Here is a 17,542-nt window from a genome sequence, read left to right as displayed (position 1 = left end):
AAGATGAGTGATTGCTGCCTTGAGAGGCTGTACTTGCTTTTATTTATTGTTGCACTTAGTTGCTATCTGATGTTGTTGTGAAATTTCTGGAAGATTCATATCTGTTTTACTTGAGCTCGAACCGATTTGACTTATACCACCGAATTTGAAAGCATGTTCACTCTTTACTGAAAACTTTTGAAATGATCTGTATTATTATAGTTCGTCACTGCTTCTCAGTTCCTTATTTAATTCTGTTACTTGCTGAGTTGGTTGTACTCACGCTACACCCTGCACTTCATGTGTAGATCCAAGTGTGTACGGTTCTGGCAGTCGCTGAGTTCGCGTGCGAGCTGATTATCGGAGACTTACGAGGTAGCTGCCGGCATCCGCAGTCCTTGTTTCTCCTTTCGTATTATCTTTTCTCTCTTGTATTAGCATTTGGCACAGACCGTAGTAGACTCTGTTTCTAGATTGGTTGTCTGATGCTCATGACTCAGTGACACCCCGATGTCGGGCTATTTTTCTGCACTTATGTTTTGTTTGTGTTTTACCCCCGTTTTTATGAAAAACTCTGGTTATTTTAAATGTCTTAATTCATTTTTGTTAAATTTTGAAAGTGTTTTGGAAAGGTCGGCTTGCCTAGTATTACGATAGGCGCCATCATGACGGGTTAGGTTTTGGGTCGTGATAACATGTAACTGTATTTCCTTCCCAACCTCCTATGCCTCTCTTATTTTTAGGTCTTCCTGGTTTGATTTTTCCTTTTGGTGGTAGTACCACCTGCGAAGAGACATGTTCTGAAATTTACCGCGTTGTTTCATCAGGCAAAGGGTTTACTGGTATCTCATATGTTTTCAGCAAGTAGTCTATGCTGTAGTAATCCGAGAAATACTTGTATGAATCTATATGGAATTTTGTATAACTGCCATTGCATGTGGACATGGAATATTGTCTAGCTGAAACCTTCCACAAGTGCAGTTTTTTTTTCATGTAGGCACACCACATTTCTTGTTTGGCCATCAATTACTAAATGTAAGAATTGAGTTGATGGAAACACCTAATATAATTTTAATTAAGAAAAGTCATTAGTTGTATGAAGTAATAGTATTTTTTTAATAACAATATGTAGTTGTTTAGTGAAATCTCTAAGGTGCAGAAATAAAACTATAGTACATGCAGTGTTTTTATGATTCTAAAAGTGCATACCGTCATCGTCTGTGATAAGATAGTATATCTACCAATATTTTTTCATACTTTACACCGATCTTCATAAATAATTCCACGACATCCTTTCGTTTGGTGTAATTCCATTTCTGAATCAATGTTGTCATAAAGTCAAGCAAATTCACAACTGGGAGGTCTCTTGCGTGCTTGTTTGTTGCATTTACTGATTCTGCAATATTCGATGGCATGGTCATGGTTCTATTTGCCTTGAAATGCGCCCGGGATAATTTATCATATCCAATATCCATCAGGTATGTTTTCACTCTACTATCAATAGCTTCTAACTCTGCCATATGCCTGTTGAATTCTTCAACAGTGTATGCTCTTGCTAACGCAAAGTATAATTCTTTGATTTGCTTTTGGTTGGCTCTTCCTGAAGTTCGTCTTTATGTTGTTCCACAGATGGAACATACATGCACAATGAGGGACTTCTGGATAGACAATCGAAGTTTCTCTCCATATACCATCATGCATGCCTGATACAATGCATATTCCCTCTCTTTGTCTATAGGTTTCTCTGAACTGCACGAAGAACCACTCCCACGATGCATCGTTTTCTGAATCAACAATAACATATGCGAGGGGTAGCATTTGTCCTGTAAAAGCAAAGGAAAAAATATTAGTTACAACGCACAATGTTAATTTATCATTTCATATAGTAGTATAATCATAGGTAGGTGCAGGTATGTAGCAAAGTAATTATATACTCTGTTGGTATACTTATATATCATATTGGTGTCATATGATATTTGAAAATCTTTTTTGTTGCTTTAACTGAATGTAATTGGATTGTATTTTTAAAATAGTAAAGTACATCAATTATTCAATACTGATTCTGAGACAACTTTTTTTCTTACCCTCTACATCTTGCGTGGAAGCCGTGAGTATGGTCCCTCTATATGTTGACTTTAAAAAACTTCCATCAACTACAACTGTTGGCCTACAATAGATCCATCCTCCAATAGATGCATATATAGCTATGAATGCATATAAGAAGCTCCTATCTACTTCAGTGTGTAGTCGTGTCACTGATCCTGGGTTAACGTACTCTAACATATAAAGATATGTTGGTATTTTCTTGTATTGCCCACTTGGTATTCCTCTCAACAATTGAATTGCTTTTTCTTTTGATCTCCATACTTGCATGTAGCTTAAGTCCATACCATATGCTTTTTGGATGTCTCTTTGAATATCTATTGATGTATATATGGTTTGCGGGTCAACAAGTTTATCTTGTACCACAACTGCAACAAAAGCTGAGACAACTTGCTTTTGTGAACAAAATCTCTTATCATTTAAACAACTGTGGACAGAATTGAATTTCGTCACTTGGAAAATATTTGATGCACGCAGGCTTGATGCTTTAAGTCTCCAAGTGCATCTTTCATCCATACATTCATTGGTATACCTGTTTATAATACAAATACAATTATGTATCATATTTTATTGATAAAAAATACACACACAAACCCATACAATTCTATACTCACATAGTATACTCATATAGCATACCTATATACTATATCGGTATCATATTTTACTGACAAAAAACATAGACAAACCATCACAATTCTATACTCACATAGTATACTGATTTAGCATACATATATACTATATTAGTATCATGTTTTACTGATAATAACAAACACACAAGCCAATACAATTATATACTCACATAGTATACTGATATAACATACTTATATACTATATCAATATCATCTTTTACTGATAAAAAACACAGACAAACCAGTATAATTCTATACTCGCATAGTATACTGATTTAGCATACTTATATACTATATCTATATCATCTTTTACTGATAAAAAAATACAAACACAAACCAATATAATTCTATACTTACATAGTATACTGATATAGCAAAGTCATATACTATATCTGTATCATATTTTACTGATAAAAAACACACATACAAATCGGTAGAATTCTATACTCACATAATATACCGATATAGCATCCTGATATATTATATAGGCATCACATAGTTTTTTTACTTGAACAAATGCAGACGAACCTTCTTGGGCATGATTTATTAACCAGATATTGACATTTTTCTCTTACGGCATAATGTTTCATAACGAGAGCCAGCAGGTTCTTGTCTTTGTAAATTTGTCCCTTTTCAACTTTTTGATGAAATTGTTCAGTTATGATGTTTGCATCATCAAGTTCTATACCAGTGTCATCTCCTTCTTGCACATCAAAAGTACTAATCATATCATTGCTTTCAAATTGTGCAATTTCTGATGAAATTGTAGCAACATCGAAACTGGAGGTGCTTGCAGTTATAGTATTTTTAGCAAACGACAAACATAGTGGGAATGCTGTTATCCCTGCACTTGATTTTTTCAATTTCATGTAGACACTAACACTCATATCGGTGCAAATTGTAATTGGTGGATATCCTTGAGCAATAGCATACTAAATAACTATTGTGTTACTGTCCTTTTGCAGTTGCTTTGCAATTTATCTGAGAAGTTGTTCAAATTTCCAACAGGTCTTTATTAGAATTGCATCAACATGAAAGTTTATGAAATTATGGTTATCATCCATTCTCCACTATGCTGCAGCAGAGTTAGTATATTTTCCATTCTGAAGTAATAACTACTTTTATGTCCGAAATTGAATCTCGACAATGCAAATTTCAACAGTGTTGATGTCAAATACTGAATTTCAACAGAAGATTTTTCGAAATCAAATCAGTTGTTATGATTCAAACCTCCAGATCTCCATATCTCCAAACTGAGAACAGAACTTTCAGCTAAAAATTCAGAAGTTTGAGCGCTAAACTTATGTAATATGCGAAATCAAAATCGAAAAAATAAGATGCGAATTTGAGCATCAAAAGTTTTAGCATCTTCCAAAGTCAAATCAACTACTTCTACAAAATTTAAGGAGAAGAACTCAAATTTTAAAGAGAAATCAGCATCTTTACTATATTTTTTCACACTTTCGATCTTCAAATTAGGGTGGCGATCTTCAAATCTTCAACAGATGTCGGTAATCTTTGTGCGCTAATTTTCTGAAAATTTGAGCAGCTTTTGCGTTTTTATAGGTAGGGCATTACTGTGGGTAGTTATTTTGAGATATTGTTTGTTTATTAAATGGGTAGGGGATTATAATTATTTAGAGGGTTAGAATTCTTTTATAATATTTTAACTTTTATAGGTGTTTTTCCCCTAATATAAAATCGAAGTAGAGCCATCACCAAAGCCGGGTCCGTAGAACCAGAATTTAGGTAAATCCCCGAATAGACCCAACGGAATTCTCTATCACCGGCGCCCGAGTTTAGGCTCGGGAATCGAATTATCACAGCGAGTTTCAATAACGGAGAATAGGGAGCAAAAAAGCAGCAGCGCAAAATGAAGACGACCAAAGGAGGCAAAGTCATGAACCCTACCGACGCTTATCGCAAGGAACAACGCAAAAGGGAATTGAAAAGGGTATATTTTTATCTCAATTAATAGCTTCCTTAGAGTTATTTATAGTACATCATTACTGTGCCTGTACTAGTTGGGGGCGATTATGTGAATACTCAATAGATTTTAAAAATGGATCAATTGGGGGTATTTCCATTCTATTACTCAATAATTTATCTAAAGAGTAAATGTTTTGGACTTAAATTGATATACTAACAAATTTCCTTAGAGTTGTCTATAGTACAATGACTATTACAACATTAGTTGGAGCGACGAACTAGTGGCTGAACTAGGTGGATGGAAGGGGGTTCAACTTCAACGATCTTTTTTGATTATATATAAGCTGTTGAATCCCCTTGACATTAGGAAAATTTTTAGTGTAGCAATAAAGGCGGTTCAAAAGTTGCTTTAGGTCTCAGGTTCAAATCCCAACTGCCACATTGGCAATGATATGAATAATCTATTTAGTTCGGAATCCAGTGGGGTCATTTTATTCTAATGCTCAATAATTTGTCTTCAAAAAAGAAAAATGTATCATTTGGGGTTGTTTCACTCTAATACTCAATAATTGTCTTAATAAACAAATAGAGCAGAATATGTTGAGGATTCTTTAGTATATGAACCCTTGCTGATTTTTCACTTGGGAACTTATACTCCGTAACACCCAGGGGGAAATGTGATAAACCCCTTACCCATTTTTTAACTACATTTGGGGACCCATATAGTCCGTGCTTAGGAGAGCACGTGCCAATGCATATAGTGGTGTGCCCATTCTATTGTGCAGCTAATTTCATACTTTCATTATTGGTTGGTTCCGGGGGGATGTTTAGATTAAATGTTTTGCTTATATGCTTTGGTGAACATAAACTTGAAGCCTATTGTTATGTTTTTATGTATGCACAAACAAGCTTTGAGTCTTATGAGACATCTATTGGAAACAGAAGGAAAATTGAGGGATGGTTCTAAGGAAGATCTATTTGTTTGAATATCCCATAACAAGTTATTAGGTGAGGTTTATGTGGAATTTATTTATTTTGGTTTTTATTTTTCCCAGAACAAGAAAGAGAGGAAGAAAGTGAGAGAAGTGGGTATATTGAAGAAGGATCCGGACCAACTAAAAGATCAGATTCAGAAACTAGAAGTGATGAGTAAGTTGTTCCCCATATAATTCTTTTCTTTGGATAAGTTGCTGCATTTGAACTCTGTGATACTTCTTGTTATATAATTGAATAAAATGCTCTGTTTTTGGATCATTTGCTATTGAATAAAATGCTCTTGTGCTTAACACTTCTGTTGACGTTGATAATTCTGGAGATTGTTTTGAGTGACATTGAAGAAAGACTGAGAATTATAAAGTAATGCCTATATCACGTTCAGTAAAATAATAGCAATAAGGAGAGGAAGGACAGAAGTAGGACATATTCTGAAGTGGATTAGTTAAAGCTCGGAGAATGACTTCAGAAAAATTCATGAGACTGAAGAGTGGTTACCAGCAGTAATATAACATTGGACCTGTTGTCATTTTGAGTTAATTGGTTAAATATTTTACATAGTTTGTAGTTGTCTCATAGCTTTTTAGTTGTGTTTTGTTAATTGAGGTGAAAACTTTATACCTGATGGGAGTGGTTGAGGCAAGATTTTTCTTTTGAGTATATTAGTGGTAGTAATAGGATTGTGGTGAGCAGATTGAATCCAATCTTCTTGTAGAATACTAGGTTATACAGCCTGATAACTAGCCAATAGTGCACTCACTGTTGTTTTGTTATACTGTTAGTTGCATTGCATTTTTCCTTTACTTCTATGATAACACAACTCATATTGATTATTGTTGGTTACTTAAAATTTGAGGTTTTCTTGCTGGAACCTACCTCTGGGTCAACCAGGAAAAGGGTTGGGTGGATGAATTTTGAATAGCTACTTTCATCTTTTGATTCATTTATTACTTATGAAAAAATATCATCCTTTGATGCTATTACTCGGCAAATAAAATCTGGTCCAGCTGTGGATGGACTAGTTTATCTGTCATGCATCTTTGTTTGGCCAATAAAGTATAAGAAGAAATTGTTGCACTGTCTATCAAGAAAAGAATAAGGTTGAGCTTGTATTATTATTTGTGATGTTCTGAAGATTAAAATCTTATTGTAATTGAATGTAATCAATTTATGCAGAGGCGGAGGGAGCGCTAGACAAAGCAAGGAAACATAAAAAGAGACAACTTGAAGATACACTTAATCTTGTTCTCAAAAAGAGAAAGGTAATGTTTATTTGTGCGCCTGGTGCTTTTATTAGGGTGATTATATAGAAAATACACGTAGATCCCTTAGGTATGATCGTTGAAGATAAGAGGTCCTCGCAATAAGAAATTTGTTGTATGCCATGCCTGCTAATTCTATATTGCTGCTTCTTTTAGTATGTATGCCTGAATGTCATTGTCTGATAAGTTAATGCCCATACTAAATGCTCCGTTACCTTAGGAGATAGAACATAGAGCTATTGTAGTAACAGCATGTATGCTGTAGATTATTAGCAACTTGAGATTATTAGCAACTTGAGATTATTAGCAACTTGTAATTATGTAGCTTAATATCTTTTTTCAACCATTCCTCTAGATTATGTTTCCATCTACTCTATAAAAATAGGTATCCCTTCAATCCTTTACGGCACATCTTGTTCTGGGTACTATGTTCCATAGGTAAGATAAGCAAGGAATATAATATTTAGTTGTTATGAAAAGGCTGCTAGGCGTCCCACAGCTATTTATTTGCAATGAGCTAGCCTCTCCATGTTAGGTGTCTTTCTTTCCCGATCATATAACAGGCCAATTAGACTGATCAAGAAGTAAATGTGCTAATCAGTGTAAACCATGCTGAAAAACATTGCATAACGAGTTGATTTTACAGCAAAATATTTGGTGCTTCTAAATTGATATCGTCATCTGTTTTTTCGTGGGATGGTTGGTTCTTCTCGTGTAAAATGCTGTGTTAAATTTATACTCGTATCAGGTAAGTCCCAGCAGAATTCACTATAAGATTGGTGCAGCTGGCAACTTTAAACACGTGAAAGCTTTTTGTTTAATTTTAGGCTTAGGACGTTGTGGATGCCAATTGAAGTGGCAGAGAACAAATTTAGATCATGAGCTGCTGAGCTAGTTAAGAGACTTGATCTTGAGACTGGTGGTCAAATTTTATCGGAGTGTTCTATCTTATTACTTTGAGGATCCAAGAGAATGGTTTCACAGAAGTACCATACAAGAATGTACAAGAAGCATTAGCAATCTTGTCAACATTTTGGGGGATTAATGAGAGAGCCATTTGATAGAGTTTTAGTTCTTAGTAAAAGAGAGCTACCGCTGTTCTTTGAGAAAAAAGAAGGGAAGGGAGATATTCATATTACCAAAATCCACTTTAGTTTTATCTGACAAAACTGTTCTCTTCTTTGTGGATGAACCAGCATAGCCTTTTGGCAATAATGCTTTTCGAGAAATTCAAAAGATCTGCATCACCAATATCTCATTTATACTTGAATGCCTTCAAACTTTTTCCCCTTTTGCTTTTGTTCAAATTTATTGTGGGAGCAAAGGAAAAGTGGGGATGGGCAAGTTTAGGTAGGTTGGTTATTGCATGGAATTGGAGAGAAAAGATGTCAATCTTTCATTTTCTTTTCCAATGGGAGTTTCCTTTTCCGGTGTTTTGTTTAAAAATAACATTGTTAAGGGATTTTTGATAGTTCCCCAAAGAAAAACGGTTTTGCTATACGGAAGTAAAAATGAGACAGGTGTATCTAATTGTTTTTTGATAATGGTGATGTCTGAACCAGCTTGGGCACATGCGTTTCTCTAAATCTTTTTTTGAGAACGGTTAGAAACATAGATTTCTCTAACTTCAAAAACATATGGTCAAGGGTTATTGCTTTGGACTCTTCTGGAAGTCTAAATGCCCAGATTTCTCACGCTCCCACTTCTAACTTCAACATAATTGGGCTAAATTGATCTCTCCGTCATTCTATTCACGTCTTGATTTTTTGTTTTTCACAAAATTTCTTTTAGCAATTTATATTCTAAGTGAACCAGAAGAAATTTCAGTTAAACATAACATCAAGTTGTATCACAAGTTTTGATGTCAATATGTCTCATTTCTAGCTCTATATGAAGTGCCAACACTTTCAGAGTTGGGTAAATTTGATTTCAGTATCCTAGAGAATTATTTACTATTGTGGGCATCCTAGGTGCTCTTGAATTTTAACGAGGGAAAGGCTGGATAAAGGAGACTGCTATCATGTATTTTTAGGTGAAGCTTCCCTTCTCCACCTTTCGTGTTGCTGTTGACTACTTTGGTCATCTTTAACCTTTTAACTTCTCAGAGACTTGGAGTAGGTTTTCATTTTTTTCCCCTTTTTGCCTATTTTATCAGTGCTATGGTTCAGACAGAAGTTTCTTATATATTTCTTATATAGTTACTGAGCAAAGCAACTTCTAACTTCTACTGAAAATCCATTCAGCTCTAGAAAAAATACAAGTATTTCCATGACACATATTCCACCACCCCCTAACAAGAAAGAAAGAAAAGAAAAAGTTCTTTGCTTATCGTAAACAACTGTTCATAATGATCAAAAGAGTCATGAACAAGGCTGATATGGAGAGATAGATAAAAGATGCTTCGGAGATCAGCTGATAGCATTGAGTGGTTTAACTAGACTATACAGGAAGATGGTTGAAATATAACCTTCCTTCTCAGTTAATATGTTTTACTTGGACATATCTTTTCCTTTTCATGTCATGTTTGTGCTTTCTCCATTGTGATGGCAACTGTTAAACTCTTATTGTGTTCTTGTATCAGCTTCTAAGCCTTTTGATTCTATAGTTCGATTGGGATGTATTTGTTACTCACTCTAAAGCTTTGCTTTTTGGTAGGAGTATGAAGAAAAACTGAAAGAAAAGGGCGAACAGCCAGTCATGTTTAGGTAAAAGAAGGCGGTCCTTTTCTAATTTATGTGTTTTCGATCCTCAGACCCACCCAACCCCTAAAATCAAGAAATTACTCTCTTCTATACTTAGTTCTCTTGTCTCAACTTTCTCCAACAGTCACTTGGGCCCTCCTCGAAGGCGGACCTCTGCTGAAGAGGAAGAAATGGTCAAGCATCCAAAACCTGAAGTAAGTTTTCACTTAACTCCTACATTTTTTGTGGAATTAGCTAGTGCTGATCTGTGAATCACAGCTAGCAATATGTGGTTGCAGGACTCGGTCTACTATCACCCTACTCTAAATCCAACTGGAGCTCCTCCTCCTGGAAAACCTCCTATGTTTAAGTCATCCATTGGTGTGTATAATTCACTTCTCTAGTGAGTTTAATGTTGCTTTCCGTGTGTGCGTCTCTCTGATACTATTCATGCTTCAAACTACAGGATCTCGAGTACCATTATCTGCGGCTTCATCAAGCGGTACAGCATCATCATCACAGTTGGATGGAGAAGATGGCAGCTTATCAACTCTTCCTCCACCACCTCCACCACCTCCATTGCCCCAGAGTGGTGATGCAGATTCTGTGGATGTGTCTGCGATGCCTGCATCTTTACCTTTACCACCTCCACCTCCTATGCCCCCAAAGCCCGTGACAGAAATGAGCACTTCATTGCCACTGCCTCCTTTGCCCCCACCACCTCCTGGTCCCCCACCAAAGGAACAGGTTGCCGTTCACCTTCCACTTCCTCCACCTCCCGCACCTCCCCTTCAGCCATCTGCTCAACCTCCTCCCCCCGGCACTGGTGGAAGTGAAAGGGATAGAAATAACCTGGACAATCCAGCTTCAGTAGAACTAATGCCGGTAGTCTTGTCTTCTCACTAACTTATTTAAAATATATGTTCGAGGGAGTTCCTCTTTGGAATTCCTGGATATGTATATAATGTTTATTTTCTAGTGATGATCTCTTTGCTTTTTCATGGGTCCACTGTGCTTGCTCAGCCTCCTCTTCCACCGGGCTTGCCATTGAAGTCAGATGGCACATCTGTTGAATCTGATGCTAAAGCTTCCTCAGAGTCAAAAGATCATGTTAGATTGCCACCGCCACCTCCACCACCTCCAAGGCAACAGCCTTCAGTTCCTGGAGCTGCCATGGTCCCAACTTTGCATCATGATGTATTACCTCCTGGACTTCCTCGGTTCCCTCCACCCCCACCCCCGACTGACATGCGGCCACCACCTGGAATTGCCGGCCAGCTTGCTCCACCTGGAGTCATGCTCTCACTTATGCCAAGACCACCTTTCGGACCTCCTCCTGGTCCTCCACCAATGATGAGACCGCCACTTCCGCCTGGTCCCCCTCCTTATCTACAAGATGGTGCCAGACCACTTGCCACTCAGAAGCCATCATATGTTAAATCAGCTGCTTCAACCGTTGTTAAGAGGCCTCTAGCTCAGCATACACCAGAACTTACAGCTATGGTTAGTTACTCTGATAACATTTCAAATTCTTGCTTATACTTAATTTTTGTGGTCTGGCACTTTCATTAGGCCAACCTCTAAATGTAGTTTTAGGCTCATTTGGTAGACTGGACTGGATTAGGTCATATTGTTTTTCCTCTGACTAGGCTGCAGGAGGGAATTATGAGCTGACTCAAACCCTTTTCCATAATTTGGTGTACTGGATTAGGTATTAGATAACTTGTTGATAACTTTGCATAATTTAATCCATCTTTTGGTTTAACGCAGCACTAAAATTAATATACCCAAAACATTCTTGGGCAAGTATAGTTTTTTTAAGTGCAAAATATTTCAGTAAGTGCTATAATTGCTCTGATTGTCCCATTAGCGTCGAACTAAAAAGTAATTTGATTTAGATATAATATTAGTAGTAGTTGGAGAAAACATTCATATAGTTGTTAGAAAGTTGATTTGGTAAGGGAAATATCGCAATGTCTTAAAATTGATTGTTAAATGACTTCGAATTATTGAATGATAGGTAAGATGTTTAAAATGAACTTATATAACGGTTATCAAATATTTTGGCTGCAAAGTAAAAGTAAATTGACAAGTTTATCAACATGTCAATTTTTTATCATGGCAGAAACCTTCATCAACATGATTCTTTGACAAGTTATTTTTTAATTCCAAAATGATCAACAATGAGGCACCCAAGGGTGTGGTCTAGCCTTAATAAAGTGGGTAAACCATGGGAGACCATGGTTCAAATCTCAATAGAGACAAAAAAAGCTCTAGGTGATTTCTTCCATCTGCCTAAGCCTTGGTGAGTAGAGTGAGTGGTACATGTGCTAATGGGAGGTAGCTGGTACACGGTGAAATAGTCGAGATATGCCCTAGCCGGTTAGAAGTTAGAACACTGTTATAAAACAACACATTAGAGCAAAGAGAAGATGGAAAAACAGGAAAAATTGGAAACAACCTAAAATACAGCACAAGTGATAAGATATAGCTGACATAAGATGTTTTAGGAATTGCAGAAAAAGAAAAGGAAACAGGGGAGGTGACTTGATCAAATCGTAACCACGGTTGTCCTGATTTGGTTAGATGGAAGCCCAGCCAAGCTTTTCTCATCATTAAATGAAACCTAGCTGCAGTCCTCTTCATCGTCTATTAGCAAAATCCTAGTAGCCTTTGTTCGTTAAGTTTCTTCACCAATGATTGTGGGAATTGATGAGAAAGGAAAGCTCTGGAGAAAGATGTGGTACAGAGAAAGAGGGGAAGGAGGAGGATATTGGGAAAAGGATAGTGGAATACTGGAATTATCCTGTTTGTTGGGTATGTAATCTTCATTTTATATGATATATGAAATGGAGAATAATCCCAACCCTCCACATAGGATAAAATAATTGCATGTACTTGTATAAATGATGCAGATGGAGTCTTATTCCAGAGCTGCTGAAAAGGGTACCAATGGCAATAATTACAATCTTGTATCATTGGGTCCAGCTTGGTTACCATGACAAGATTCATTTGCAAGTACTCTTTTCCACCTCTTCAATATCCTTACTCCGTAATATTTAGATGCTGAGATCTGGATCACTTTTGTATTGTAACATATGCTCTAAATTCAAAGGAATGTCACTCTGAGAGGCTAAAACTAAATGTCACTCGTGAAAGGCTAAAACTGACTTCAACATATTTTAAAAAGAAGTAAAAATTCAGGCTCTTTATTGTAACTTTTTTTATTAAAACAACATTCATCATTTTTTACTTCAGTGATTTAGTATCAGAACGCCATGAACATTCTATGTTTACATGACAGAAGATACATCTAATTATTTGGTTGATGGATTATGGTATATAGTATTTGGTATCTTTGGTTGTTACCTATTATATTTTTAAACAGTAAAATGGTCGTCATGATCTAGTTCGTGTAAAAATGAAAATTCTCCTTGATCAACTTTAAGAAGAGAATGTGATGAGGATTTTCATCAAATTGCGAAAGATAAATTGCAATGGTGAAACCCAAGATGACTTGATTTATTCTTTCAATTACTTGAGCAATATTAGATCATGCACTCTATAATGTAGAGATGAAATAAAATGATAGGTTTCCTTTTCGCTTATTTCCTTATCCATAAAATAGAAATCGGAATATGGATATCCACAATTATGATCTGCACTAGATAACCGTATGCAAAAAGGGAAAACAAAAAGAAATAGAAAATTGATTCGGGAGTATTGATTATGTGCTACTTACCCTGATTATTTATTTGTTTTCGTGCAGGTTCCTGCTTCTGTGCGTGTTAGGAGAGAATCTGCAGTTCCAAAACCCAAACCAAAGTCATCGAACACGATTATTGTCAACCAGCCAGCAGTAGCTCCAGCTGTTGTCAAGCATGAATCAACTAGCGCATCTGCACCAAAACCTCAAAGCGTTGATGACTCGTATACAGCATTCTTGGAGGACATGAAAGCACTTGGTGCTCTTGATAGCTGAAGTGGTAGCTAATAGCAACAGAATCAGGATAGCAGTCAATAGGAAAGAAATGCCAACGGGCAATCTGATGGATCTTCAATCGTTACTTGGGCCATCCCTCATGTTCTTGGTGTCCATAACTTTATGATGCTTCTACGTGTCAACCATCTTATAACTTGCGTAAATGCATCGTGGTGGCCTCTGTATTTTTCATTGTCTTTCATTTCCCCCCCTTTAACAGGCAATATATGCATTAGCCTGAAGTAGGTAGGAAAATATTGTACAATTGATTGTCTAAAAGCACACTCTTCAGGCTCCTACATGGTTTGCTGCTTCTCATTGGACTGATGGTTTCAACTTTAACGCTCAAATAGAGCGTCTGACTGCCAAAAAAGCCAATCTGCAAGTATCTTGGACCAATTATGACTGATTCAAATGATGTGTAGAGTTGCAATGTTGGATACACTCTCCATCTTACCTGATTTCTCTACTCGTGTATTACTTGCGTGAGTTTAGATTTGAAGGAAATAATTTGGGTTGCCCATGTGGCTGATGTGGGTCAATCCTAAAGAGAAATAAAGAAAAAACACTCGTACTTGTAAAAGGTGTATCATCTAAATGAGAACTGTCTTGTTTAAATAAACGAGGTCATTACATTTACAGATTAACTAGCGAAATAAATAAATGGATCTTGGAGGAACTCTGTGTTCTCAAATCGTTATTTTCCTTCGAGATTTGTTACTTTATTTAACGGACAAACCATTGATGTGTTGGTATGGAAGATTTTTGGTCTTGAGTTGCCAAGAAAATATTTTTTATCAAAAGGGATAATTCGACTTTTTTCACTTGGGTGGAATTCTTTCACAATTATTTTAACTAGGGTCAATTTGACTTTCTTCACTTTCGGGCCAAAATCATTCACCTTCATAATTAACTTCATATCGCTACCCAACAAACAGATTATCAGTCATAATTACTCAAAACAAGAGGGGTTGCTCTTCTAAAACATGAGGGGTTGCTCTGATGGTAAGCAACCTCCACTTCCAACAAAGAGGTTGTGAGTTCGAGTCACCCCAAGAGTGGAAACAGCCTCTGTTGTTGTAATTACTCAAATGTTTTGCCAAAGCACTATTTGATTCTATAACACTATTTTCAATTAGTTTTTTCACCAATACATAACGAGTTAAGGCCGAGATCAATTTGGTCAACTTAATCTTTGTTAGCGGTCACTCAATGCACTAATAGCTTAAATCTCGAGTCATATAATTTATAATAATATAATCTATTCTAGATTCGATATGACAAGTATTATACTAAAATTAATTAAAAAAATATTAAATAAAAATACTCATTTATTCATTTTTTTTCAACAATGCTTTTCTTCGAAAACAAAAAAAAAAGAAAAAATACATAAGTTGCCCCATGTAGTTGCACTGGAAAGTCAGTTATCCCCTTCTAGTTTAAAGTAAAATTAATATCACCTCAAAATATATAATACCAATCTCACAATATGAGGTGCTTTATACGCGCACCACGTCAGTACCACATCAGCCACATAAACTTCCTAGTTGCTCATGCTCGTGTAAGGCCTAGTTCTAGTCTTGGGGCTGCTAATGCTAGTTGCTAGCTCAAAACCAGACACGACACCAGAGGCTTCATGCCCCAAACCCAAACTTGACCTTCACGTATTAAAATTACCCTTCACCTCACCAACAAGAAAGTCTTTTTAATCTAGAACTCATTAATCAATAAAAGTTTGGGATTACTTGAACAAGAAGTCGACTTATTGTATTGTTTTGATTTTTTTTGTTAAAGAATGCAATGCCCAAATTTGAAGATCAGAAATCAATTCTTCATGCTTCTAAGAAGACAGAGGGAGTTGGTTTCTTAGAAATATGATGTCCATACCTCCTGATGTAAACTTAGAGTCCACCAAACTATATAGACAGTTCTCACAGAACACACACAACGGTAAGTAAATAACACAATAATATTTTACGTGAAAAACTCCCAACTCACGGGATTAAAAACCACGACCTACACTCGTAGGATTTCAACTTTACTAACTGAGCAACTTTAGATTACAACCTATTGTAACCTAGGAATTAAACTCTTATTCCCTCACCTACTTGCAATAACTATATTGCAAGCCTATTTGTAATCTCTATTACAAAGCAACAAACCTTGACTAACTCTAGTCAAGAAGCTAAACAAAATAGTGGTTTAAATCTGTCGTACAAAGACACTTCTTGAAAGTAGTATATAATTACAAATGAAGAACAAATGACAAAGACTCAACAAACCTAAGGACTTAAGATATCTTCAATTTTTGGATATGGTCCTTGAGGTTGCAACAACTTTGTTCTTGAGAGAGGTGATTGCTAGCACTTGAGAGAATATAAATTTTGGATTTGCAAGTGTTGAGCAAATGAAATCCCTCGCCTCATGTTGATAATATGTGTGTGTGTGTGAGGTCATCAAGGATGATGCAATAAAGTGTCATTTAGTTTGGCCTTAGCAAGATACAGTTGTGCGACTGTACTGCTGCCAGACGGTACAATGTAATAAGTTTTACAGCTGTAGAGTTGACTACATGACGACCAGGGGAACTGATCCCTATCTGTTCCCTCTGCTGTTCCCTTAATTGATTTTATTGAGAATTGAACCAAACATATGACTATTTACTCTGAACGCAAGGGAACTAATTGTATCAAGTTCCTTATCTGGTTCTCTCATGAAGTTTGTCAAATCATCAAAACAAAAGAAGCATAACTTATCAATTTTTCCCTTTTTGATGATGACAAACTTAGAATTTATATTCCCCCTGAGAACAAGATCTCCACATTGTTCCCCATATGAATCAGCTATATTCCCCATGAGAACCAGACCAAAGGAACTGATCACAATTGGTTCCATGAGACTGTTTGGCAAATCATCAAAACACAAAATAGCATAATTTATCAATTTTTTCCTTTTTGATGATGACAAATCCAGAATTGATATTCCCCATGAGAATCAGATTCCTTACATGTACTGATCACATCTGGTCCCTACCTGGTTCCTCGAGAGCGTTTGGCAAATCATCAAAACATGAAATAACGTAACTTAGAGCAATTTTCCCCTTTTTGATGATAACAAATCCAAAATTGATGTCCCCCCTGAGAACCAGATCCCTCATATGTTTCCTTGTGGATCAGACCTATAATCAACATGTTATCATCAACGTTCCCCCTGCGAAACAGAGCTATCTTTCATGCACAACACATCATATCAATTCGATTCTGTTCTTCCCTCCTGTTGACACCTATGTAACTTCCCCCTTTTGGAATCATTGAAAAGAATAACAGAAGAAGCACAACCAAAAAGAAGTTCAGCAATATTAACTCATGCCACTTGGGCAACACATCATAAACAATAACAAGAACAACAAGTAAATGCCATTGCACAAAATAGAGTGATTGCCCATAGTAGAGTAATTATAACAAAAGCACAGTAGTTTCAACAATACAGAATATGGCAATTTAAACAACTAAATTACCAATGTCATCAAACATAGGGATCAAAAGAAGATAGGAATTCGAGGGAATTTGGAAGGAGTGAAAGACATGGATCACTGGGCAGGAAGAAAAGTAAGGGGCTAAGGCCTTGATGAGCATGTCCATTCGTTCATTCACAATCTTTTGATTAATGATCATCTGATCTCTCAGGTCCTTGTCCTGTTTCCTCAATCTTTCATTCTCACCCTTCAATTGAGCATTCCATTCTGCCAAGGGTCCACAAGGACCTGGTTCTCTACCTATCTGAGCAGGCTGAACCATCAATCAGATCACCAAGAATCTTCCCAAGCTTCTCCTTATCAAGAACAAACTTAGTCCTAATTTTTACTTCTTTTTCATAAATGTTGGGACTTGGAGGAACACAGAGGTGATTCTATTTTTGGAACTCAACAATGTCAAGAAGTTCCTCCATTTTTCAGCAATATCAGAGTCAACACTCTACTTAACA

At 36.4% G+C, this 17,542-nt stretch overlaps 2 protein-coding genes across 2 annotated transcripts; one reads left to right on the top strand and one right to left on the bottom strand.

Annotated features, from left to right (window-relative positions):
- Positions 1–786: 786 nt before the first annotated feature.
- On the bottom strand, positions 787–3,598 carry LOC138899795 (uncharacterized). Its single transcript, XM_070186488.1, has 5 exons — positions 3,240–3,598; positions 2,064–2,614; positions 1,671–1,802; positions 1,237–1,579; positions 787–904 (listed from the first exon to the last, which is right to left on the bottom strand). The coding sequence occupies exons 1-5, from the start codon at positions 3,596–3,598 to the stop codon at positions 787–789; spliced, it is 1,503 nt and encodes a 500-aa protein (XP_070042589.1).
- A 727-nt stretch (positions 3,599–4,325) lies between these two features.
- LOC104111547 (protein EARLY FLOWERING 5) lies at positions 4,326–13,857 on the top strand. The gene is made up of 9 exons (XM_009621262.4): positions 4,326–4,665; positions 5,696–5,789; positions 6,810–6,895; positions 9,551–9,600; positions 9,722–9,791; positions 9,876–9,957; positions 10,043–10,461; positions 10,600–11,079; positions 13,346–13,857. The coding sequence occupies exons 1-9, from the start codon at positions 4,585–4,587 to the stop codon at positions 13,556–13,558; spliced, it is 1,575 nt and encodes a 524-aa protein (XP_009619557.1). The 5' UTR covers positions 4,326–4,584; the 3' UTR covers positions 13,559–13,857.
- Positions 13,858–17,542: the final 3,685 nt, after the last annotated feature.

The sequence above is a fragment of the Nicotiana tomentosiformis genome, chromosome 10 (assembly GCF_000390325.3).
Source record: "Nicotiana tomentosiformis chromosome 10, ASM39032v3, whole genome shotgun sequence".
Taxonomy (NCBI): domain Eukaryota; kingdom Viridiplantae; phylum Streptophyta; class Magnoliopsida; order Solanales; family Solanaceae; genus Nicotiana; species Nicotiana tomentosiformis.
Note: the sequence above shows the minus strand (reverse complement) of the source record. Positions and strands in the feature narration are given on the sequence as shown.